We start from the raw sequence: 21,251 nt of genomic DNA on the forward strand, positions 1-21,251 counted from the left end.
AATCTTAAACTTTATTATAAAATATAAAAAACAAAAAAAAACAAAAACGAAAGACTACTACTTCTAAAAAAGCACAGTAGAAAGAATGGATAAAAAAACAAAACACAATTTTCAACCTTTACCAACGCCATCCTATAGATGGCAATAATTCACTTGCCCAGTGTTAGCCACGTGTTTTTTTTACACCGTAGAAGAAGAAGCCGCGTACTGCCGTACACTGTAGAAAAAGTGAGACCTCCAGTGTTCAACCGTTCCCATACTAGAACGCTTTTCTCGAGTTCTCTCCCGGGACGCTCGCGTTTAATTCTCTTGATCTTTTCGCACTTTTTAGAGGAACGCCATGTTTGTCGTCAGACGCTCCCTCCGCCTCGGTTCGAAGTTGTTCGTGCCCGCCTTGGCCAGGCGAGGATGCGCTGGGGCTGCTATCCCGGTGGACGATGTGGTGAACGGACTGACAGACGAGCAGATCCAGGTGAGCCACACGGGGCAAGCTAACATGACAAATTCCGCAGTTTTGCTGCAGGGTATGAGCCACTTGTAACTTCTCGCGTCTTGTTTTGAGTTTTATTGGCAATTGGAGACATCCCGCGTGACAAGATGACGTAACAGCTAGCTACAATAACATTCCAGACCTTGGGAATGGCCGACCCTAGCACAATTAATTAATTACAGTCTCATCGCTTATCTTCATGCATATTATTTATAGCAAGGTGACACCGTGTCAATGGATTTGTTGTGAGCGCCGAAGTGGGTGGGCTTCATAACTAGCATTTGATTGGGTGACAGCTTGTCTGCTCTGAAAAAGGCATTTAAAATTAGAATACAATACTATAGTTACTTGGTGTGCAATATCCAAGAACATCTGATTAAAAATATTTCACTGTGATAGAATGCACTTTTAGTCTGCAATGAGAGTCAAACGCATCAGTTGTAGTTGTATTGAGTTGTGGTTCTGTTAATGTTGCATAATAATCCAAAACATTGTTAACTATGGAATCACCAGTCTCGTTCTTCATTCAGTCTCCATTCAGTTGTTTTAAATTTGTAGAAAAAAAAAACCCGTCAGATCACAGACATGACTCAGAACTAAAGTCATTTTAAATGTCAACTTTTTGGCTTTAGGAAAAACTTAAAAAAAAGAAAAGAAAAAAAAGAACATAAAGTATGTCAGTAAGGTATATTTTTAGACCAAGCTTAGAGGGAAAAATAAGGGAATCTCTCACTTTTGAGGGACAAAATTATGGAATCACACGGTAAATTTCCATTTCCAAAACTAACACCTGCACAGATTGGATCTGCTCAGTAGTCTTGCTTTATTTTGATCCAGGCAACCATTTTTCATTAAGTTCTGGATAAAAATGAAAACACATGATTTTAATTTCACATCATACAAACAAAACACTCCCCCCCAAATAAGTGCCTTACTTGGTCTTCTGTTTTTGAGTAAATAAAGTAACTAAAAACAGAAAATACTGTATGGTATCTTAAACAGACATCCGTTCTTTTGTAGCGTGGTCAAAATTCAGATTATTATTATTTTTTTATTTAAATTCTGATCCAAGCAACTACTTTTCTTTTGAGTTTTGGAAAAAATAAAATACTCAAGTTCAGTAAATAAAGGCACGAAATGAGAAAATATGTGTGAATATGTATAACTTATTCTAAATTGTCATTTTTTTTGTTCTTTTTCTGGTACAGCTCAGGCAAAGTGTTCGTAAATTCTGTGCAGAAAAACTTGCGCCCCATGCCGATGACATTGACAAGAAGAATGAGTTCGCAGGGATGCGGGTGAGTTGCAGTGTTTTTATAATATATTAATACTGGCATGGTGACCACAACGTAACTTCTTACACTGCGATGAGCTAATTGTGCTGTGTTGCCAGGAATTCTGGAAAGACATGGGAGACATGGGTCTGCTAGGCATAACTGCACCAGGTACTTACATTCTTATTCAGCTCGTTTTTAATATTTTATTATTTTTTTCCAGACAAACCTGACCATGAAAATAACTTCATTGGCAACTCTTTTGTGTTCTTAATTATTGAATGATTTCACTGTGTGTGTCTTCCAGTGGAATACGGAGGCACTGGATTGGGCTACCTCGATCACGTTATCGTTATGGAGGAAATCTCTCGCGTGTCGGCGGCCGTCGCTCTCAGCTACGGAGCTCACTCCAACCTGTGCGTCAATCAAATGGTGCGCCACGCCACCGACAAGCAGAAAGAGAAGTACATGCCAAAGGTTCGTACACAGGCTCATACTGGTTAAAGAATGGCCTAAGAAAAGAAAGTTAAAGTTCATCTGAGATTTGCGGTTTATTCGCAGTTACTGACAGGAGAGCATGTGGGCGCCTTGGCCATGAGCGAGCCTAACGCTGGCTCTGATGTCGTGTCCATGAAACTCAAGGCGAAGAAGCAAGGTAAGCTCTATAACAAAAGTTGTTTTCATCATAATACCTTTATTATATATCCAGGAAGCATGAATTTTTAACATTCAGGATTGTCAGTAAGTGTAAAAACTGTAACCAGTCTTGCAGTATGATGAACACAATAACATAACAATAGTCTCAAATAGAGGTCTACACTGGACGAAAGTTGCTATCCCGTTAAAGGTGATTTTTAGATCCCGATAATCAGGGTTTCCACCAATGCTATATATAAGCCTGGCGGCTGTCATATAGGCTTTATTTTTGGGGGTTTTTTTTTTTTTTTTTGGTGTGGCTTTTTTAGATAAATTGACCTTACCGTGGCACGCCCCTCCCCGCCCACAAAATGCGACAAGCAGCGCCCTCCAGTGCATTCACAGTAAATGGCAAAGTTGTCAAATCTTCCTTGTGATTTCTCAGTCAGGTATTTTCAGGATATTTCTCTTCAATCAAGCAATTTTGCCCAAAAATGAAAGGAAATACACATCGTCTGCTGCCACAGTCGCCTAACTCACTTCGACCGATTGTCAGCAAAACCAAAGTTTTTAAACATTGTTCCTGTCAAGCAGGGTAAGAATGAATTTTTATTACCTAGTTTCAATGTTTTGTTGGCATTTATAGTAAATAGAAAGTCAACAAATGTGTGGACGGTGAGCTACCCGGAGCTATCGTTAGCTTTGGCTAAAAACAACAATGGAGAACATTACCTTAGTGCAGACCTAGTAGTTTCTGGTCATTTTGGAGGGATTCGCCTGGTCGTGTGTGTGGTCTTCCACAAAGTTTGGTCAAGCGCAGACATTTTTCATAGTTGTTTGAGGGTTTAGGGAATGGAATAAACCTCCTTCCAGTTGGTTGGGATAACTGCTCTCTCTCTCTTACACAAGCCAAGACTACAGCGGGACGCCAGTTAGTCGATCAGGATAACGGTTATCACTCTTGCACAAGGCGTGATTACAGAGTTAAACCATTTTTATTGATTTATTTTTTTTCCTTGCCTTTGGCTAACCACTCAATGCAACACCGGGAGCTGGATTGCTTTTGTTTGTCCGCAGCAAAAATGCACATGCCGTCGCAGACATGATATCTTGCGTCTTGATTGGTTTACTAGGTCATGTGGGTGTGGTTTATGGTAAGGTCAATTCGTCTGTCACAGAAATTCCCCCTCTATCATTGAAATCTAGTTTATTTATAACTATTGTTTTTATCAAATTCTCAGTTACTGACAGCTACATTGGGCTTGCAATTTTCAGCCCTTCATTGACTGGCTTCTAAACATATTGTTCGCCAGGTGACTACTTTGTTCTGAACGGTAACAAGTTCTGGATCACAAACGGACCGGACGCCGACGTCGTCATTGTGTACGCCAAGACAGACCCGGAAGCTTATCAGAGAGGCATCACCACATTCATTGTTGAGAAGGTGGGTCAGACGACACGATCGCTGACATTGTGGTGGTCCTCACACGTCCACGGGTCCCTTTCCTGTAGGGGATGCCAGGTTTCTCCACAGCACAAAAGCTGGACAAATTGGGCATGAGGGGGTCCAACACTTGTGAGCTGATCTTTGAGGATTGCAAAGTTCCAGGTGTGTTTTCAAGATGCACATACGGTGGAGAAAAAAAGAGCAAGTTCTGGTTCTTCATCATGCATGTATTTTATTTATTTATTTATTTATTTTATTTTATTTTTTTAGAGGAAAACGTCTTGGGTTCATTAAACAAAGGAGTCTACGTGATGATGAGCGGTCTGGATCTGGAGAGGCTGGTCCTCGCAGCTGGACCTGTCGGGTCAGTTCTTGATTGGTTCATGCTGAATGGATTTGACATTGTGTGTTGAAATATAGATGACATGTGGATGCCTGTAATGGGATTGCTTCTTTTTAGCATCATGCAGGCCGTTTTGGACTCTGCCGTTCCCTACTTGCATGTCAGAGAAGCTTTTGGAGAGAAGATTGGACACTTCCAGGTTTATACTTTTGTGTCTTTTTAAATCACCTGCTTTGTTTGAATCGGTGAAACGAACCTCATTATTGTCTTTCAACCAGCTGATGCAAGGCAAGATGGCTGACATGTACACCAGGTTGAGCTCCTCTCGGCAATATTTGTACAACGTGGCCCGGGCCTGTGACAAAGGACACTACAGCGCCATGGTCAGCCTCTCGTCTCCTTTTTTCTTTTCTTTTTTTTTTTCGTTTCTACACTCCTCATCTACATTATTCAGCACCCCTGCTGCACAAAGTCATGAAATTCCGAGTTGCACACCACTGTAAACTCCAATCACACAAATTGAATTACTGTCTACAGCACAGGTGTCAAACTCAAGGCTCGAGGGCCAGACCCGGCCTGCCACATCATTTTATGTGGTTAGCGGAAGCAAAATTGCCATATTTGATGATGATGTTTTGTTTGGTTTTTAAGACATTTTTTTAAATCCTAACTGTATGTCTCTTCCAGCCTTTAAAGGGATACTTGAAACCATTGAACAATTTTCAGCAGTGAAAAGTTCATATTTTGTCCAGAATTAATTTGACAACTTTTTCAGGTACAATTATTACCTTTAAAAACGACTTTTTCCTCTTGCTGTCGACTGATGATGACATCATCTGTGCTGAGGAAGTCGGTAACGGCCAATCATGGTTCACCTGTTTTCTGGAGTTGGCCAGCAAATTGAGCTGTGATTGGTCGTTGCCATCATCAGTCGGCAACAAATAGAAAAAATACTTTTTTTCAGGTATTAATTGTACATGAAAAATAATTAAGCTACCACGTTAATATTAACTTTTTACTGCTGAAAATGGCTGAATGAATCAAGTCTCCCTTTATGGTGCCATCAACAAACATTTGAGTCCCATACTGTACCGAATTGCAGTAAAAATAACAAAAACAAAACTGACTTGTTTTTTTCTGTCCCTATACTGTTATGTATAATATAATACAATAATGTAATGGGTTTTTTTTTTTTTTTTTATTGTTCATAATTTATTTCAAATTGAAATTCTGTTCTTGTTGAAATATTTCCATTCATTTTGTCCATGGTCTGCCCATCTGGGAGTTGTTAACAATTGAAAGTAATTGTTGCTTTATGTTGCCACTGCAGGACTGTGCCGGAGTCATTCTGTACTGTGCTGAGAATGCCACCCAGGTTGCGCTGGACGGCATTCAATGTTTGGGTGAGTCATCATAAGACCTCTGTTTTTTCACAAGAAAGGAATCAAGTATCAAACAATACAGCAACAAAAAAAAAAAAAAAAAGAGAGAGAGAGAGAGAGAGAAAATTGTCTCAGTTCTTATGGTTAAACATATTGTGCATATGAATGCGGCACAAACGTCAACGATTGCGGAGCAACTTGAACAAGAAGGCAGCAAGGTGTGTTTCTTCACACAAAATGAGAGCTGGGAGAAGAATGAACATGACATTTTACAGCTGACATTTTAGGTCGCCATTAAGAAGAAAAAAAAAAAAAGACGATACCAAGGCTTCACAACCGCCGCCTCACTTTAATATATATGTGCGTGATTACATTTGACCTTTTAGCTAGCATGCGCAGCGCTGGCGACCATACACGCCATGTCATGTACGTTCACAACTTCAACCGTGTGTATGCAAAGGTGGACATGATCGTTTAATCAATTCATGGTGAATTTAAATGATTTAACCTTCATATCAACAAAGTAAAGTTGTTGTTTTTGTCGTGACGCAAAAGAGGCATAATAAGAGTTTATGGGTGGCACAGCCAGCAGAGGGTGCAATAAATTCTGTCCTAACTGCTTTGTTGCCTAACTGAAGAGAAAGCAAAAGTTGCTGTGGGACAGTTTTGAACTAAGATATTGAAATGCAATATACTGTATACATTATATACACAAATAGTTGTAAATATGGTAGGGTTTTTCAATTATTGAGCTCACCCGCGGCTCTAGCAAGGATAAGTGCTGTAGAAAATGAATGGATTCAAATGTTGCACACTCATTTGTCACAGATTAATAAATCTGGTTCACTATCAAAACCATGAAGCATAATTATTTGCCAAATGGCAGCATGTAAATACTTATTTATATTACTGTAGTTAATTAGTACATCCCCTGTCAGGTGCAAAAGTGCAAAGGGAAAGATTGTTTTCATGGCTGTTGTAGGTTGGTTATTAATTAGTTTGTAGGCACAAGTAAACATCTGTTTTTCATAAAACTTTGTCCATATAAGAGTTGATTACTTTATGGTGTGGATTGGAAGACCACTTGTCTGCTTACATAGGTAACTTGCTCACTAACCGACAAAAGCCAATGCAGAAAATGCAACGATTAAATCAGCTTTGTTTCCAATGTTAAGCATGAGAAATATTACATCAAGGTCTATTATTACACACAAGGGAAAGTCAACCACCCCCAAAAGATTCTTGACAATAATATGTTCTATGAAGCCCCACTGGTCTAAATATAATATTTTGATTAATAATGCATTGGTGGAATATAAGTTAAGCAGCAAAATTCAGCAGTTTTTTTTTTTTCCCTTCCATATCAGGATGCGACCATTTTGCCACTTGGTGTCGAGTGAAAATGACATCACAGTTGCTCAGGTCTCAGTTAACAACCAATCACAGCTCAGCTTCAGAAAACAAGTGAGAAGGCGGCCATTTTGCCACTTGCTGTCGACTGAAGAAGACATCACAGTTAATCAGGGCTCAGGCAACGACCAATCACAGCTCGCTTGTTTTCTGAAGCTGAGCTGTGATTGGTTGTTACCTGAGCAACTGTGATGTCATCTTCAGTCGGCAGCAAGTGGCAAAATGGCCGCCCCTGAGCTGGATAGAAACGGCTAGATTTGCTGCATAGCGTATATTCCACAAATGTCATATTGATCGGAATGTTATGTTGAGAATACCAAGGTTACATATAACATATTATTGTCAAGAAATGTTTAAGGTTGACTTCCCCTTGTTTCCCTGCCATATTTTTTCAACTGCCTCACTGTTCTGCCGCCAGGCGGTAACGGCTACATCAACGACTACCCCATGGGACGCTACCTGCGGGACGCAAAGCTGTATGAAATCGGCGCGGGCACGAGTGAAATCCGCCGCCTTATTATCGGACGATCCTTCAACGCCATGTTCAAGTGAGAGAGGGAGAGAAACGCTCGTCTCAGTGAGCGAAAGTGCAATTTTGTCCCCAAGAAATACGTCTTCTTCACACCCCCAAGGCCTTAACTTGTTTGACTCGTCAGTGTCGCTGACCTACATCATGTTTGAGAATTTCTGTTCATGTTCTTTTTATTATATCAACTATTTTAATTACTCTGTTTCTGTTACACCAAGCCATTTGTGCAATTAAATTCTATTAGCATTTGAAAATATCTTTTCTTCAATGTTAATGTTTGGCTGCATTTCAATTCCACAACCTTTGAGTTAAATGAAAGTGATTTTTGTAAACACTCCAATTTCTAGTCTGTTCACTATTTCTCATAGTTTAATGGCAATATTTTGTCAAATTAATCAAGTCGACCTTCTACCATTTTATAAGATAAAATTCTTTCTGTCTCAGTAACCGTGAGAATGAGCTTTGGTGTCGCGCCAGGACATTTGGTGCCAAGTCCTGCTGCTGGAATCAAAGCAGAACGATCAATATTGACTTTTCTCCAGTCTTCCAGGTGTCCATTGCTGTCATAACCACTCATGATTGTACGTTGTGGATGAAACAATTCCGTGCACACTGAAACTCTACACTTGTTGAACTTCTTTTGCTTGTAAACAATGTTGAAATAATGTTTTAGTAAGGACTCAAGGCATAGAATTATTCTAATCTTGTGTAGTCTCATCCAACTCTGTCAAAAGTTTTGTCTATTCTCCGGTGCTTTTGGATTAGAAAATATGTAGATGTGTATATATTATGTATAAACAATGTTTGTGTGCAGTAAAGAGAAACATTTTGAACATGTGTCTTAGTTATTACGTACTGTTAAAACATGGCAGTTGTATGGTGTAATTAAAGTAGACAATATGCTCATTTGTGGCCACGAAGCATGTTGCGCAAACAATATTTAACTATCCAAGGATGATTTTAATAGTAATTTGCATTTTGTGCACACATTATAGCCACTATATATTGTCCCAATTTTTTTTTCCACTACATTTTCCCATTAGATTTTTTTTTTTTTTTTTTTTTTTTTGGCTAGTCATATTAACAAGGGCTCCATTCCATTAAGTGCTGCTGAAAGCCAATAAGCTAAGCTAGCTTGCACCCCAAATGGAATGCGGCCATGAATAATGTAACTACACTTGTGCTTTTTCCCCGCTTTGACTGACAGGTTGCATATAAGAAAGGAAGGAGAACTGACATGTCACATGACCATCACCTGTTAAGTTGAGGGAGCTTTCTCCAATTACCACAATATTAAATATCTCTTAGGCTCTGTTTAAAGGCTCTTGAATGAAAAAGTTTTCCTTCCTCAGTGAAATGGGATTTTAGTGGAAAGCGTTATGGTCCTCTGAGAAATCCAACTCATGCAGGTATAGGCCAATCTTTATTTTACTAATCAGTACATGTTTGATGAATAGAAGTAAGAACTTTCGTTTTGACCAATGAAATTAATGCCCATGTAAAGTGATATTTACTGTTATATTCAATCTGTTTTCCCTGCTCTCTTTTGGACTGAGCTAAACTAAAGAGCAGGTTTTTCTGCTGAAGCCATTACTAAAATGACAATGATGAGAATTCATGGATCAACACACCAAGAGAAAAAGTTGTTTAGCTTTTCCTCCATTAAAGGATTTCGAAGCTTTTCCAGATGAATGAATCCAGTGCAGCCAGTAATCAAATTTGTTTTGTCTCTTTAAAGGAGCTTGAGCATGAGAATATTATTAGTCATGCATTTGTTCGAAAGTTAACGTGAGTTTACTATTGTTGTGTGATGAGGCACTTCGACAGATAAACATCAAATGATTTAAATTTAGCTGCAGCTAAAATCAGATATGAACAAGAAGTGCAACATACCAATAGCTTGACCTAATGTGACATTTTAAACAACCATTTGCAATTGCACTGTTATGTTAGTTTATACATCATATTAAATTCAATTATAAGTGTCCCTTAAAAGATGTTTTAATTTCACAAAATGACTGGGCAGGAGCTTCTGTTTCTCGACAAGCAATGAAAATGCTAATTCTAATCAATCCTCAATGGGTGACTCACTGATAAACATTTTGACGGTCATAGACTAAATAATCTGGAATGGAATGTTCTCCTTGCATGTTTCAGAAGAGGATATACAAGGAAATAATTATAAATACCTCTCCAAATGAAGCATGCACAACAACAGGATAATAGCAGAGGCTGTCATTTCAACCACTCCAACCATTCATTACGCGATTGCATCTTGACAACAGTGGATTGAAGTGCTTTTAAATAATAATTGGGTTGATGTGGTTCCCTATTGTCACGTCTGTTTTTGTCAATAAGTTGTTGTTGTTGTTATTCATGCTGTCCATGCAGAAAACAAATAAATCCCACTTTGTATAATACCTAGTAAGCCACAATGAACATTGACTACATGTACAGTGTCTTGATACTTTTGTTCACATGACACATGGAAACTTCGAGGACACTTCCTGACATTGCAGCAGAACAGAACAGATGCCGAACCAGATGTAAATGCAAAGCCATCATGTACACCTCAATGAAATTTCAAATCACCCATGCATGAAATAAGAAACGTACCATTTGAGTTGGGCCAGAACATCCAATGACCAAATTTGGTGAAATTGCATATTTTTCCACAATTTATTGACTAATATAAAGTGTTGAGGGTGGCATGGTTGTAATTATTGCTCTTTGTTTGTGTCTTTAGCCTATAGATTTGCTCTTGACTGCATTAGGAATGTGTTGAGCAAGCTTCTGGCTATGTTTTTTTTTTTTTTTTTTAAATTTCATGAAACATGACTGCAGATGTTATGATTAGACTTCTCAGCCAGATTATTTGCTTGCAATGGAATGAAAATATTGGATAGATTTGACACTGACTGCAAGGATCAAGCATTCTATCCCATTCTAATCAAATTATATATTCAGACATGACTCCTTGCTGCGACATAGCTTTGCTACTGATGTTGATTGGTTCACTTTGCTGTCTATATTTTAAATTGATTAATGGGCTGCTCCTTCTAAATTACAGGCTGGTCTTTCGGTGGTAAAATGGAGGAAAAAACGCTTGCCCACCTGGTACCTGCCCTGTATGCCAGATGGCCAGTCCAGCACTAGTTACACACCAGGTATAAATCGGTTTGATGTTGCTGATTTTTTATTTTTTTTTAATCTACCGACACAAAGAAAAACAAACATATTTTTTTTAGCAAGCACACTGTTGTTATTTTTTTTTTAATAGATATTATCATTGCTCGAAATCAGGCTATTAGGCTAGCAAAATGTTGGTGCCTAAATTGTCCCCCAGTTGTGGAATGACCCGTATAGTAACAGTGTACACTTTTGCTATTCACATGTAAGTACTGTACTGTACATGTGAATGTTTGTTGGCCCAGGCAAGGTGTCAAGGTTCGTGCGGTGCGTCCGTGTGGCCCTTTAAGAAACTCTCCATGTTTTCTCTTCGTGATGCGTCAACATAAAAAGCGGATGATGCTGTTATGTAAAAACACGCACAAGTGAGCCTTACTTTTTTCCTCTCTCTCTTTTTTTTCCCCTCTCCACGCTGGAGACGACACACAGCGACTTCTCGACTCCAAGCCCCACGCTGCCGCCGTGCGTGTGTATGCGCCATCCACTCGGATTAACAGTCGGAAGTGTAACGACCGGAGCTTTGGCAGTTTGGAGTGTCTTTTTTTGAAAGGAGCTTCAAGTGAACATGAGCGGCCGTGCAAGGGAAGAATACACCTGACACGTCTCTCTCCTTGCCCCGCTGGAAGTGACTTTTCTTTCCACCAAAGAAGAGCTTATACTTCAGAGGTAAGACACCGAGCCGTCAACGTCAAAGTGCCCGAGAACGATGCGAGCAGCCCGGGGTAGTGCGCCAAGCTACACGCCGATGTAGCGACCAGCGAAGCTAGCAACTTTTCTTTCTTTCTTGTTTTTTTTTTTTTTTAACAGCTTTTGTTGCTTGTACGTGTACTTGCATCTCTTGTGCGTTCTCGTGTGTTAATTTCATGAAAGTGCTGCGGCTGAATGTCCACGGGGGGTGAAAATGTCACTCTAGTAGTGTACGTTTGACAGCTTTGCTCGATTGAGCCTCGAACTCATGACGAGAGTTGATACATTTTGCTGGTAAGAATGTTTATCGATAGAGCCTCTCTGCCGTTGTACTTTCTTTTTACATGAAAGAATACACGACTATCCCATTAGTTAACGAACATATCCTCCGTGTTATAAGGTACATTTAATCCCATTTAATCACGTTTGGACCAAATTCCCGTTTACCGTACAAATTCTAAATTTAATTATTTTACCCTGAAATTTGATGACTTTAACATTAGTGACCCAAAACACACATAAAAAAAATAATATTTACATTCTATATGCTACACATATTGTGTTAACAGTAATGGAGAGAGAGTTTGAAACAGTCCAGAGAACTGTTTGTGTATTCACCACATTTCGCACTCATTCCCACCACAACATGCACCAGTTGGTCTTTAAAGGGTTATGGTATGCTCTTAAATTTTATCCAAAAGCAACATGTATGAAACAAAAACCTCCAAAAAAGCCAAAACCTTGATTAAGGTTTAATCATTTATTTGTCATTGTCTGAGAGACTATTAATACATGTTTAAATGATCTATACTTCATCATTTGATATAGACAATTATGTGGATATTCTTGGCCAATGGCCAGAGTTAAAATTGAACCGAAAATGTTATTTCAGCATGCAAAATGATAAGTGTTAATAGAAATTTCATTTTCTCATGCACATCTAATGGTGCCCAGTATGACATTCATGTTTTAATTGACAAGTTATTGGTTATTAATTTAACAAGAGGTTCATTATTGTGGTTGTCTTCAATGTCTTCAATGTTTTGGTTAGACGCCGTTAAGTCCTTATCAGAAACAAAGTTACAGTTGGCGTCCGTTTCTGCCACAATCTACACTACTTTATCATAAAATGTGAAATATTGGGTTTCACTGTTATTGTTTGTGGTTTATCTAGAGACAAAAATGTGGTAAAAGTAATATGGAATGTCTACTGTGTTACTTCTATTGGGCAAGTCTTCATAGAGGTTGCAGGTGAGCAGAGTTATAGGGTGAGAGGCGAGGAATGCCCTGGACTAGTTTCCAGTCAGCTGCAGGACTCATCTAGTCAACAAGCATGTCAATTTCACACCTTTGGACAATTTAGAATCTTTAGTGACCCTAACGTGCGTGTTTTTTTTAGTGTGGGAGTAAGCCAGATTTTCTACACTACTGTATGGTAAATGCATGTAAAGTCATTTTTGGGGTGATAATGATGACACCAATTTTTTATTTTTTTTGCCAGTACATTGAAATTTAATGGGGTGGTCCAGAGCCACCATTGTAAATCCTTAAATAGCTGTACATGTACAGGCAATGTTTTAAGTAGCATTCTGTCATACAGTCGTAAAAATAGGTTAACTGCGGTGATATTAATCTCTAAACAATAAAAATGCTCTTTAAAGGTCTACTAGTTTTTACACAAAGGGTGAGGACCGTTTCCTATCCGGGGCTTTGAAAATGTTCAGATCTCAGTCTCGAAGGTCCTTACTACATTTAATAAAAATGTGATGCAACAAAGGCAGTGTGGTCATGTCTGCCTCAAAACCTGGTGGTGCAATCTCAGCTCGAATCTCTCCAGGTACTTCTCCACATTTCAAAAACATAAATGTTAACAGTCCACTGTCCTCTGCTCACCGAGGAGGACAAGCGCGATAGAAAATAGATGGATAATGTATTGATCAAACAACTGTTTATTAAATATTGTGAAAATTTGTGTGTTCAGTGTTTTGGTGCTTTTAATGACAGTTCCTCTAAGGTTGTATTTGTAGAACTGCAAAGTGAGTTGAAATGCTCTCGCTAGTTTGATAATTACTTTGATGAAATGAAAGTAGCTAAGTAGTTGTTACTTGTATTGTATTCATTCATATGACTAGTAACATTGTACTTATTCTGTAGTTATCCATTTTAACATTTTATGCAACGTGTAATTTTTTTGGAAGGTGGAATTTCTGAGAAGTGACTAATTTGACTGGTTTTGACTCTTTGGTAAGCTTGCCAAAACCATATCATAGCACTATATATTGAAGACCACTCCTCAACTTTAATGAGTAACCGACATTGCAATTTAATCTAATTTTTCAACATGAAGTCTCACCCTTTTGTATTTATACAAAAGCTTCACTGAGATGCTTTTGATCAAACCTGATTTGTATGTTTTCATGTGATTTATATGCAGCCTGGAACTTGAAGTAATTTGAGATTTTAATTTAGAACATTTAGAAATTGTAATGTTCATCACAAAATGACTTGGAAAAGATAATTTTTTTAAATTTGAGATTTTACTGTGAAAAGTGTTGCATTTTTGGGAATATGCAAATTCTTGGAAAGTTTGAATGGAAATGATGGAGACCTTTTTTTTTTGCTCAATGTCTCATTTGACAAGAGGGGGGATTTTTTTTTAATACCCTGCATGTCCTTTTGTTTGTTTGTTTGTTTGTTTTTATCGGTTGAAAAGCATTTTGCTATTAAATGTAAAAAGAACAAGCAGGAAGCCTGACAGAGAATTTTGGTCTCAATGAACGTATGAATGCTCTTTATCCATCCATCCATTTTCTTAAACGCTTGTTCCTCACAAGGGTCGCAGGGGTGCTGGAGCCTATCCCAGCTGGCTTCGGGCAGTATGTGGGGTACATCCTGAACTGGTTTCCAGCCAATCGCAGTGAATGCTCTTTAGTGTTGACAAATAAATAAATAAATAAAATAAACATATACCTCTCTGGCTTTGTCACTCAAAACATGAAGATGCATCAAAATATCAAATGTGCTACTGGATTTAAAGTTTACAACACGTTTGTTGCTTTATTTGTTGGTCACGTTGGAGGCTGCAATGAGAGCTTGTTGCTGTTAAATTTTAATGGCTGTTTCAGATGTATTTTGCTATGCTGGGCAACATTTTGCAGGTTGTGCTTCCATGGGGGGGAAAAAAAGTAAATAGCGGTAGAGAAATATAAAAGGCTTGCATTTGTCTGTGAGAAATGATCAGCTGTACACAAGTTTGGTTTCATACATGATGTACTTTTTCAAGCTGTCGGGCCATTCTGGTGTATGAATGCTGTGTGTAAAGCCTGTTGTCCTCAGAAAATCCCGACAATGGCACCTCAGCTTTGTGGTCCGTCCTTGACAGGCCTGTCATGGCGTGTTGGGCCGATTTGCAGCGGCCACATGTGAGCTATAAAGCTGAAGATCAATCCTGCTCGTAATCCCATTATTTCCCAAGAAGCGTCCTGTTGTGGTCATTAGGCGGGGGAGAGACGGGCGGGCGGGCTGCTGCTTTACGTGCCTCCTGTCACCCCAACCCGCTGTCCCGGCGGAGGCGCACACGCACACACTTCCTGCTCGCGCACAGGCCACATGTGATGGAAGACAGTGGAATAATAGAGAATGTAACCCAGATGATGCATGCACACAAGAGAGGAGTTTAAACATCAGTGGGCCATTGTTGTCCCGCCTGAATGGCAAACAAACAGTTGGCGTTCAGAAAGTGAAAACAACATGCCACCCTGCATGAATGACCTATTGTTCATCAAGTTGTATAAAAAGTACAGTGGCACACCCCCTTTTTTGTCTTTAAATCTCCTCAGGGTCACAACTGGTGCACTCCATGTTAAAATAAAGTGAACATTTGATGATGGTTTACATCAGTAACCATTTTGTAGTAAAGTTCACAATAATAGCAGACAGTGTGTCTGAAAACTTTATAAAGCACTCCAGCTCTCGTCCACACTAAAAAAAAACATGCTTCGAAGGTTATTCAAAGACTCCAAATTGTCAGGTGTGAATTAATTTTGTTTTCCAGAACGCCCCCGTAATAAGTGAAATTCGCTATGGAAATACACCGTAGTCATGTTAGCATGTTTGCACAGAACTATTGTGCAAACAATGTAACAATGTGTACTACATGATGATGAAGCTGCTGTAATCGAGTACATTCAAGTTTCAATGCCGAAATAAAGGTGTCTTATTTGTAATAATTTGACAAATTGTCATGTGTTGAAATTGACCGTTGAAAGTTTTCCATATTTTTCAGGATGCCATTCCGCTATCATTACATTACAGCATGGGAAATGCAGAAATACTAACAAGCGACCAGCGTGCTGGGTGTCTGCTGTCAGAACACAACCGCCAATCAGCAGCTGGCAAAATAATGGCAATGCTTTGAATAGTTGAATTAGTATGGAAGGGTATTTCTTTCATGACACGCTGGATTAAAACTATGAATTCCATCTAAATCTTACATATAAGTCATTACATTGATGAAAACCACATCCCAAGAAGTTTTGTAGACATTACGTTTGACATTACATTGCAAAGTATTTGGTGATTAAAAGGTTGTAAATAAGGCTAAAAACAAGTTCATGTATGTAAATTCATGTACGATATCCTTTACTAACTTTTTAAACCATGATATTGTGATCAATGAGGACAAGTCTTGTTAAAAGAGACTGTGGGTTTTTTTTTTGTCTAAATGCGCCCTGCAATTGGGTGGCTTTTGGCCCCTTTTAACTGAGTCCAGGCCAGAATAATTTGGACTATATTCTACACCTTTTGCATTTTTTAGGTTTTGCCTCAACAGCATTTTTGTCACATGACAAGTTCTCTATATTGGATTAAATTCTGGAGATTGAGCAGGCGACTTGATTCCATTAATCTTGTTGGTTTGGTCCTGAACCAAGAAGCTGCTTGCTTGCTTACCTGTTTAGAGTAGTAGTCTTTTTGTAGTTTGCATAGCCATTACTTGCTAGGCAGAGTTATTGTTGCGCCATCATTTGTGCCATTTGTGCTCTGTAGACCTATAGGGAAAAATGTGTAGATGCAAGCCACACCCTCTAGACTGTTTGAATGAGATGGAGAGAAACAGGAAGTCAGACTAAGGAAACGCAATACATGATCTTAGACGACCACAATGTATCCCACCGCTTCCTCCATTTGTTTATGATGTACCATAAAAGTCAGTCTCCAATAATGTGGCCGGCTCATATGATACTGTTAATTATCTCTTGAGTTATGTTGCAGCTATGAAACTAAATACCATAACCTCAAATAAAGTTGGAGAAAGAGATGCCAGGTTTCGCCCAGGTTAAGATCGTGTACACCGTTACTATGTGAATGAAAACTGTGACTTGTGTTCTATAACTCCGCAAAAAAACTTGGAATGGACAAAAAAACTATAATGTATCAAGTAATATAATGAAAAAAAATTACAAAAAGTTATGCCTGTTGCTGAGAGGTCAACACATCCCCCAATCTGAACATGTAGGCCTACTTGAATGAATACAATACTCTTCATAATGTGAGCTGACACAATAATCTTAAGCCTTAAAAGTTCCAACAAGCATACAGATATAGTATGAGCTAGTTTTGTAATAAAGCGGGATTATCCTCTGTGGCTGTACAAATGCCAAGACCTTGTTCTTGTTTTAATGCCAGCGAGTTTTAGCCCTGTTTCCAACATTCGGTAGCATTCATTTTAGTAGCTTTGTTGGTTTACAGTGCTTATAGTAAACAGGTCTCTAACTCAAGGCCCAGGGGCTAGATCCAGTCCACCACATCATTTTATAGGGTCTTCTTAAGCAAATAATATGTGTCTACACTGTCTAAGTTGTGTTTGTTGCCATAAAGAGCAAGTTGGCAACAAGAACAGCCAAATCACTATTAACATATCTCTGACATGAGGATCTTCTTATAAGCAGAGGTGGGTGTGTCAATGAATTTTGAGTGTCCATCATTCAGGCAACCGCCAACAGTCGGGACACCCTTCCGTCATCGTCAATCTGTAAATATATCAAGACAAACCGTCAATCCGTCCTTCATCGATTGCTCAGCAAAATGAGCATCCGTAAATGTTTCCGCCATTTTAAGTGGACATCCGTCAATCGTCATTCAAAATGGGACGTCCGCATTGACGGATTGCCGAATTTACCGAATTACATTGATGGATGAAAACCTCTTTCCGTCAATGCTTAGTTCGTCAATTTTTGAAGTTTCCCGTCCATCGTCAATCGTCAACAAAATGGGCGTCCGTCATGGACGGATAGATGGACTTTCCATCAATATTGACGGAAAGCCCATCTATGCTTTTAAGTTACGTAGTATTATAAGGCATAAGATGGTCGGCCGTTTGATGCCGTTGATTGTTGAGGGGCAAAGTCCGGACAAAAACAGCCTAATTGTCTTTATGTGTGTAACCGGCCAAGTCAAGGTACTACTGTTGGATAGTAACACTTTTGATATGTGATGTTGGTATATTGTGCCTGCTGTGGGAGATAACACAATATCAATCCCTTGTAGAAACACAAGTAAGATTAGAGTTTACTGAAACTGAAACTGATTTAGTTTGGTTGACTAAAAGGTGGCTTTACCACTGCATTTTACTACTGCTCAGGTTCTGGATTTGAACGAGTCGTGAACCTTCAGTGGTTCAGGATGTGGAAAGCTGTTCTCAAGCCTCTCAAAGCCATTAGCCATTAGCCCTCCCGCTCTCCTCATCCTTTCTTTGCCTGACTTGGCCTGGCGCGGCGCCTAAGACACAGCTGTGAAAATTACAGGTCTGCTTTGTGGAAAGCCAGAAGAAGAGAAGGCAAGCCCGGCGGGGAAGGAAACGAGAACCACGGTTGCCTTGGCCTCAGCTGTTGGCCGCCCCACAGCTGCAGTGGAGAGAGGGAGCCTTACGGAGCCGGGGTGTCTCTCACTTATCGCACACAACTGGGATTGTTTGTGTGCGTGTGCGTGTGTGAGTGTGTGTGTCTCAAAGAGCGCGGGCGTTAAACCCTGTTTGGCTGGGGGAGTAGAACAGAAGCCCTCACTGTGACTTGTCACAGTGAAAACCACGCGGCACCAAAGTGTCCTTCAGTTTGGCAGACGCTAAGACCATGACTGAGGCCCTGGCAGGTGGGCGGACGGGCAGGCGGCAGCCCCCGATTTGCCCCTCACTCAGCTGGATTGGAAACACAGCGACGGGCCTCTTCTATCAGGGACTTACTGTTCACCATGATGATGATGACAATCTCTTTGCTGTCTCCACCCATAGCGCTATCTCAATCCATCACTACCTTGTACATTCCTCCAGCAGCTCCCGCACCCCCGTTATTTTTCTCGGAGGCTTGTTCTCGCCTGCCGCGCTCCCTGTGTCTCTGTGTATCTCCGAGGGCCTGTCAAGCACAGAAAAGCGGCAGGCTGAACGTGAAAAATGGCCCCTGTGATTCACAATGAGCCTTCCGTTGCTTTTTTTCTCCTCCAGAATGAGACGTGAGATTCCCTCTCTGCTCCTCCCTGGCGCTCTGCTGTCTGAATGCAGTCTTCATCTATTTCCGACTCGCGCGGGGTCTCTCCTCCTTCCTTCAGTCGGGCTGTCTGGCATGTCGTGAGAGGCCTCTCTGAAGCTGAGCACTAGAAATCATCATTTGTGATGAAACTTAGCAATGTGTCACATCTTGAAGCTCACTATAGTGGGGTGCATATACCAATTTCTAACAGCATAATAGATTTTTAAAATTTGAGAGACCTCGTGAACGACAAGGACAAAAATTGGTTAGTGTGTGCATATAGTGGTGTACTCAAGACGCCCAACACGTTAAACAAAACATGTAATGATTTCTCCAATAACAATCACAGATCTGCTCCAGTACCAAGCAGCGACAGCCCAAGCCTTTGTGGGGCCCTATTTTTTATTATTATTTTTTAATTCGATTTGAGGACACCCTTCCATCATGCTTACGTTTAATGTGTTAAAAAAATAAGTCTCATGATCTTTGACGAGCCCCTAGTGGCCAGGGCCCCCAAGCATCTGCTTAGTTCAATCATGCCTCGGGCCGGCTCTGGTACCAAGATTGACCTGTGCAGCATGTTGCCACAATGTATTCAGACTGACAGACTGTAAGGAAATACAAATATGGAAAAAAAATAGTCGCAGTAGTTGTAATGATAGTGATTGTCAGTATTGACAGACTGTCCATCACTTTTCTTTTTTTTGTTTTTTTTCTCCGTCGGTCAGTGGAATCTTCACTCAGTTAAGTACTAGGTTAAGTACCAGTAGACCTCACAGTCCATCAATGATGGACGCCTATTTTGTTGATGATTGACGAACAGTCAGACAGCATTGACGTTGTGCCCACCTCTGTCTGCCTTGTGTCAAAGTGATGACGGAATCGTCATGGTTAAAATAAAATGACGGACTGATGATTACAGTTTGGTTCGGCTTGAAAAATGAAAGACTGATGATGACGGATAGGTCCCCAGGGCGCTAATGAATGACGGACCAGCAAAATTTGGAAAATTGCCCAACTTTGGTGGTAGTGATAGTTTTATTTAGTGTTAGTAGAAGTCGTAGTAGTAGTAGTAGTAGTTGAAATAGTAGAAGAGATATAAGGAGCTAGACTAACCATTATCTTATCTGGTAATTTTGGTTGCAAATTCTTCATTCTGTTGTTTTTATTGTGGTGATTGACTTGCCAGACATGTTATACAGACATTCAACACAACCGGTAACCTCGGGGAAAATTACGGGCTTCAGGTCGTTTCCTAAATTGCTAACATTCCATTTAACGTCACAATCATTGCTGAACTTGTTGACCACACAGGATCGGACATGTTGAACAGGTTTATTTACATATTCATTTTCAATTGTCAGAAGAGAAGATCAAGGAGAGACAATCACTATTAACACTCCGCACATAGGAAAGTGTTCAAATTAGACCTGATTATCAGCATTTGTGTACTCCGCTTAAGCGTTTCCAATCTTTGAGCATCACTTGGCACTTCATTCACAACTTTTCCATTGTAGTCAGTTGAGTGCTACATTACCTTTAATTTTATTCCTTGAGTCAAGGATGTTGTGTTTTTATCAGCAATTGTTTATTTGCGCTACTACACATACAAACTACTTCTACCACTATTTCCACAAAACGTTGTAAAATGTTATCAGTACATGCAAAGAAAGAAACCATGGGTAAATGTGCACTCTACTGAGTGCTATTTACAGTTTGCTGAAGTCTGATACACAAAAAATTGGGCCAATTTTCAGCCCAATTCCGCCCCATCAAGTCAAAGCCAGGAAAGGCCCAATTAACGGATGTCGCTTAAAGATTATCCTGACTAATTATCCTGTGGTGTGGGTTGTGTTGAGTCATTTTTCCTCCTCAGGCTGCAGACGCTCGGCCTGACAAACACAAGCATATAAATAGGCAATAATTACAGTCGTAAGTATTGAAAATTTATGATTGCAAATTCTTATGTGTGTGGTCAACACCGAGGTTGTCAGAGTTGCAGACTCTGATTGTGACAGGAAATGGGACATAATCAATTAGGAAGCGGCAAAAATCTCATGCTGTTGCCAGACATAAATAGAAGTGTAACTGGTGATGTTGAGTCAGTGTTTGACAAGTTACAATGTGTCTCCAAAGCAATTCACAATTTTTATAACCAATCTCTGACCCTTTTGTTTATACTTGGTGGTGGTCTGTGCTCTACTCAGGGTCATTTATTTGGCAGGATTGCTGGAGAAGCACTAAATCAATTGCTACAAAACGTGAAGCAGGGGTGTATGGAGGAAACAAAAACACATTTAAGTTTGATTTGGGTCTGCTTTTTTTAAATCATTGCGAAAGCTCA

At 39.7% G+C, this 21,251-nt stretch overlaps 2 protein-coding genes across 3 annotated transcripts in view; both read left to right on the top strand.

Annotated features, from left to right (window-relative positions):
• The first annotated feature begins 148 nt into the window (after window positions 1-148).
• ivd (isovaleryl-CoA dehydrogenase) lies at window positions 149-8,344 on the top strand. The gene is made up of 13 exons (XM_077539722.1): window positions 149-228; window positions 332-472; window positions 1,699-1,788; window positions 1,884-1,935; window positions 2,072-2,241; window positions 2,326-2,419; window positions 3,714-3,844; window positions 3,913-4,009; window positions 4,118-4,211; window positions 4,308-4,389; window positions 4,469-4,573; window positions 5,521-5,593; window positions 7,401-8,344. Exons 2-13 carry the CDS (start codon window positions 341-343, stop codon window positions 7,532-7,534), a joined length of 1,254 nt encoding a protein of 417 aa, XP_077395848.1. The 5' UTR covers window positions 149-228; window positions 332-340; the 3' UTR covers window positions 7,535-8,344.
• Window positions 8,345-10,998: 2,654 nt separating this feature from the next.
• bahd1 (bromo adjacent homology domain containing 1) overlaps window positions 10,999-21,251 on the top strand; it is a 40,382-nt gene continuing 30,129 nt past the window's right edge. For both annotated transcript variants that reach the window (XR_013287553.1, XM_077538824.1), the window contains exon 1: window positions 10,999-11,366. The gene's annotated coding sequence lies outside the window, so the exon portion shown is untranslated. The remainder of the gene's footprint in view (window positions 11,367-21,251) is intronic.

Source organism: Festucalex cinctus, chromosome 12, assembly GCF_051991245.1.
Source record: "Festucalex cinctus isolate MCC-2025b chromosome 12, RoL_Fcin_1.0, whole genome shotgun sequence".
Taxonomy (NCBI): domain Eukaryota; kingdom Metazoa; phylum Chordata; class Actinopteri; order Syngnathiformes; family Syngnathidae; genus Festucalex; species Festucalex cinctus.

What these genes read in the sequence shown, in the direction of transcription:
- ivd (XM_077539722.1), top strand. Translation starts at nt 341, where the DNA reads ATGTTTGTCGTCAGACGCTCCCTCCGCCTCGGTTCGAAGTTGTTCGTG. An exon ending in GCTAGGCATAACTGCACCAG is followed by an intron (nt 1,936 to 2,071) that starts GTACTTACATTC and finishes TGTGTCTTCCAG; the next exon opens with TGGAATACGGAGGCACTGGA. An exon ending in AGAAGATTGGACACTTCCAG is followed by an intron (nt 4,390 to 4,468) that starts GTTTATACTTTT and finishes TCTTTCAACCAG; the next exon opens with CTGATGCAAGGCAAGATGGC.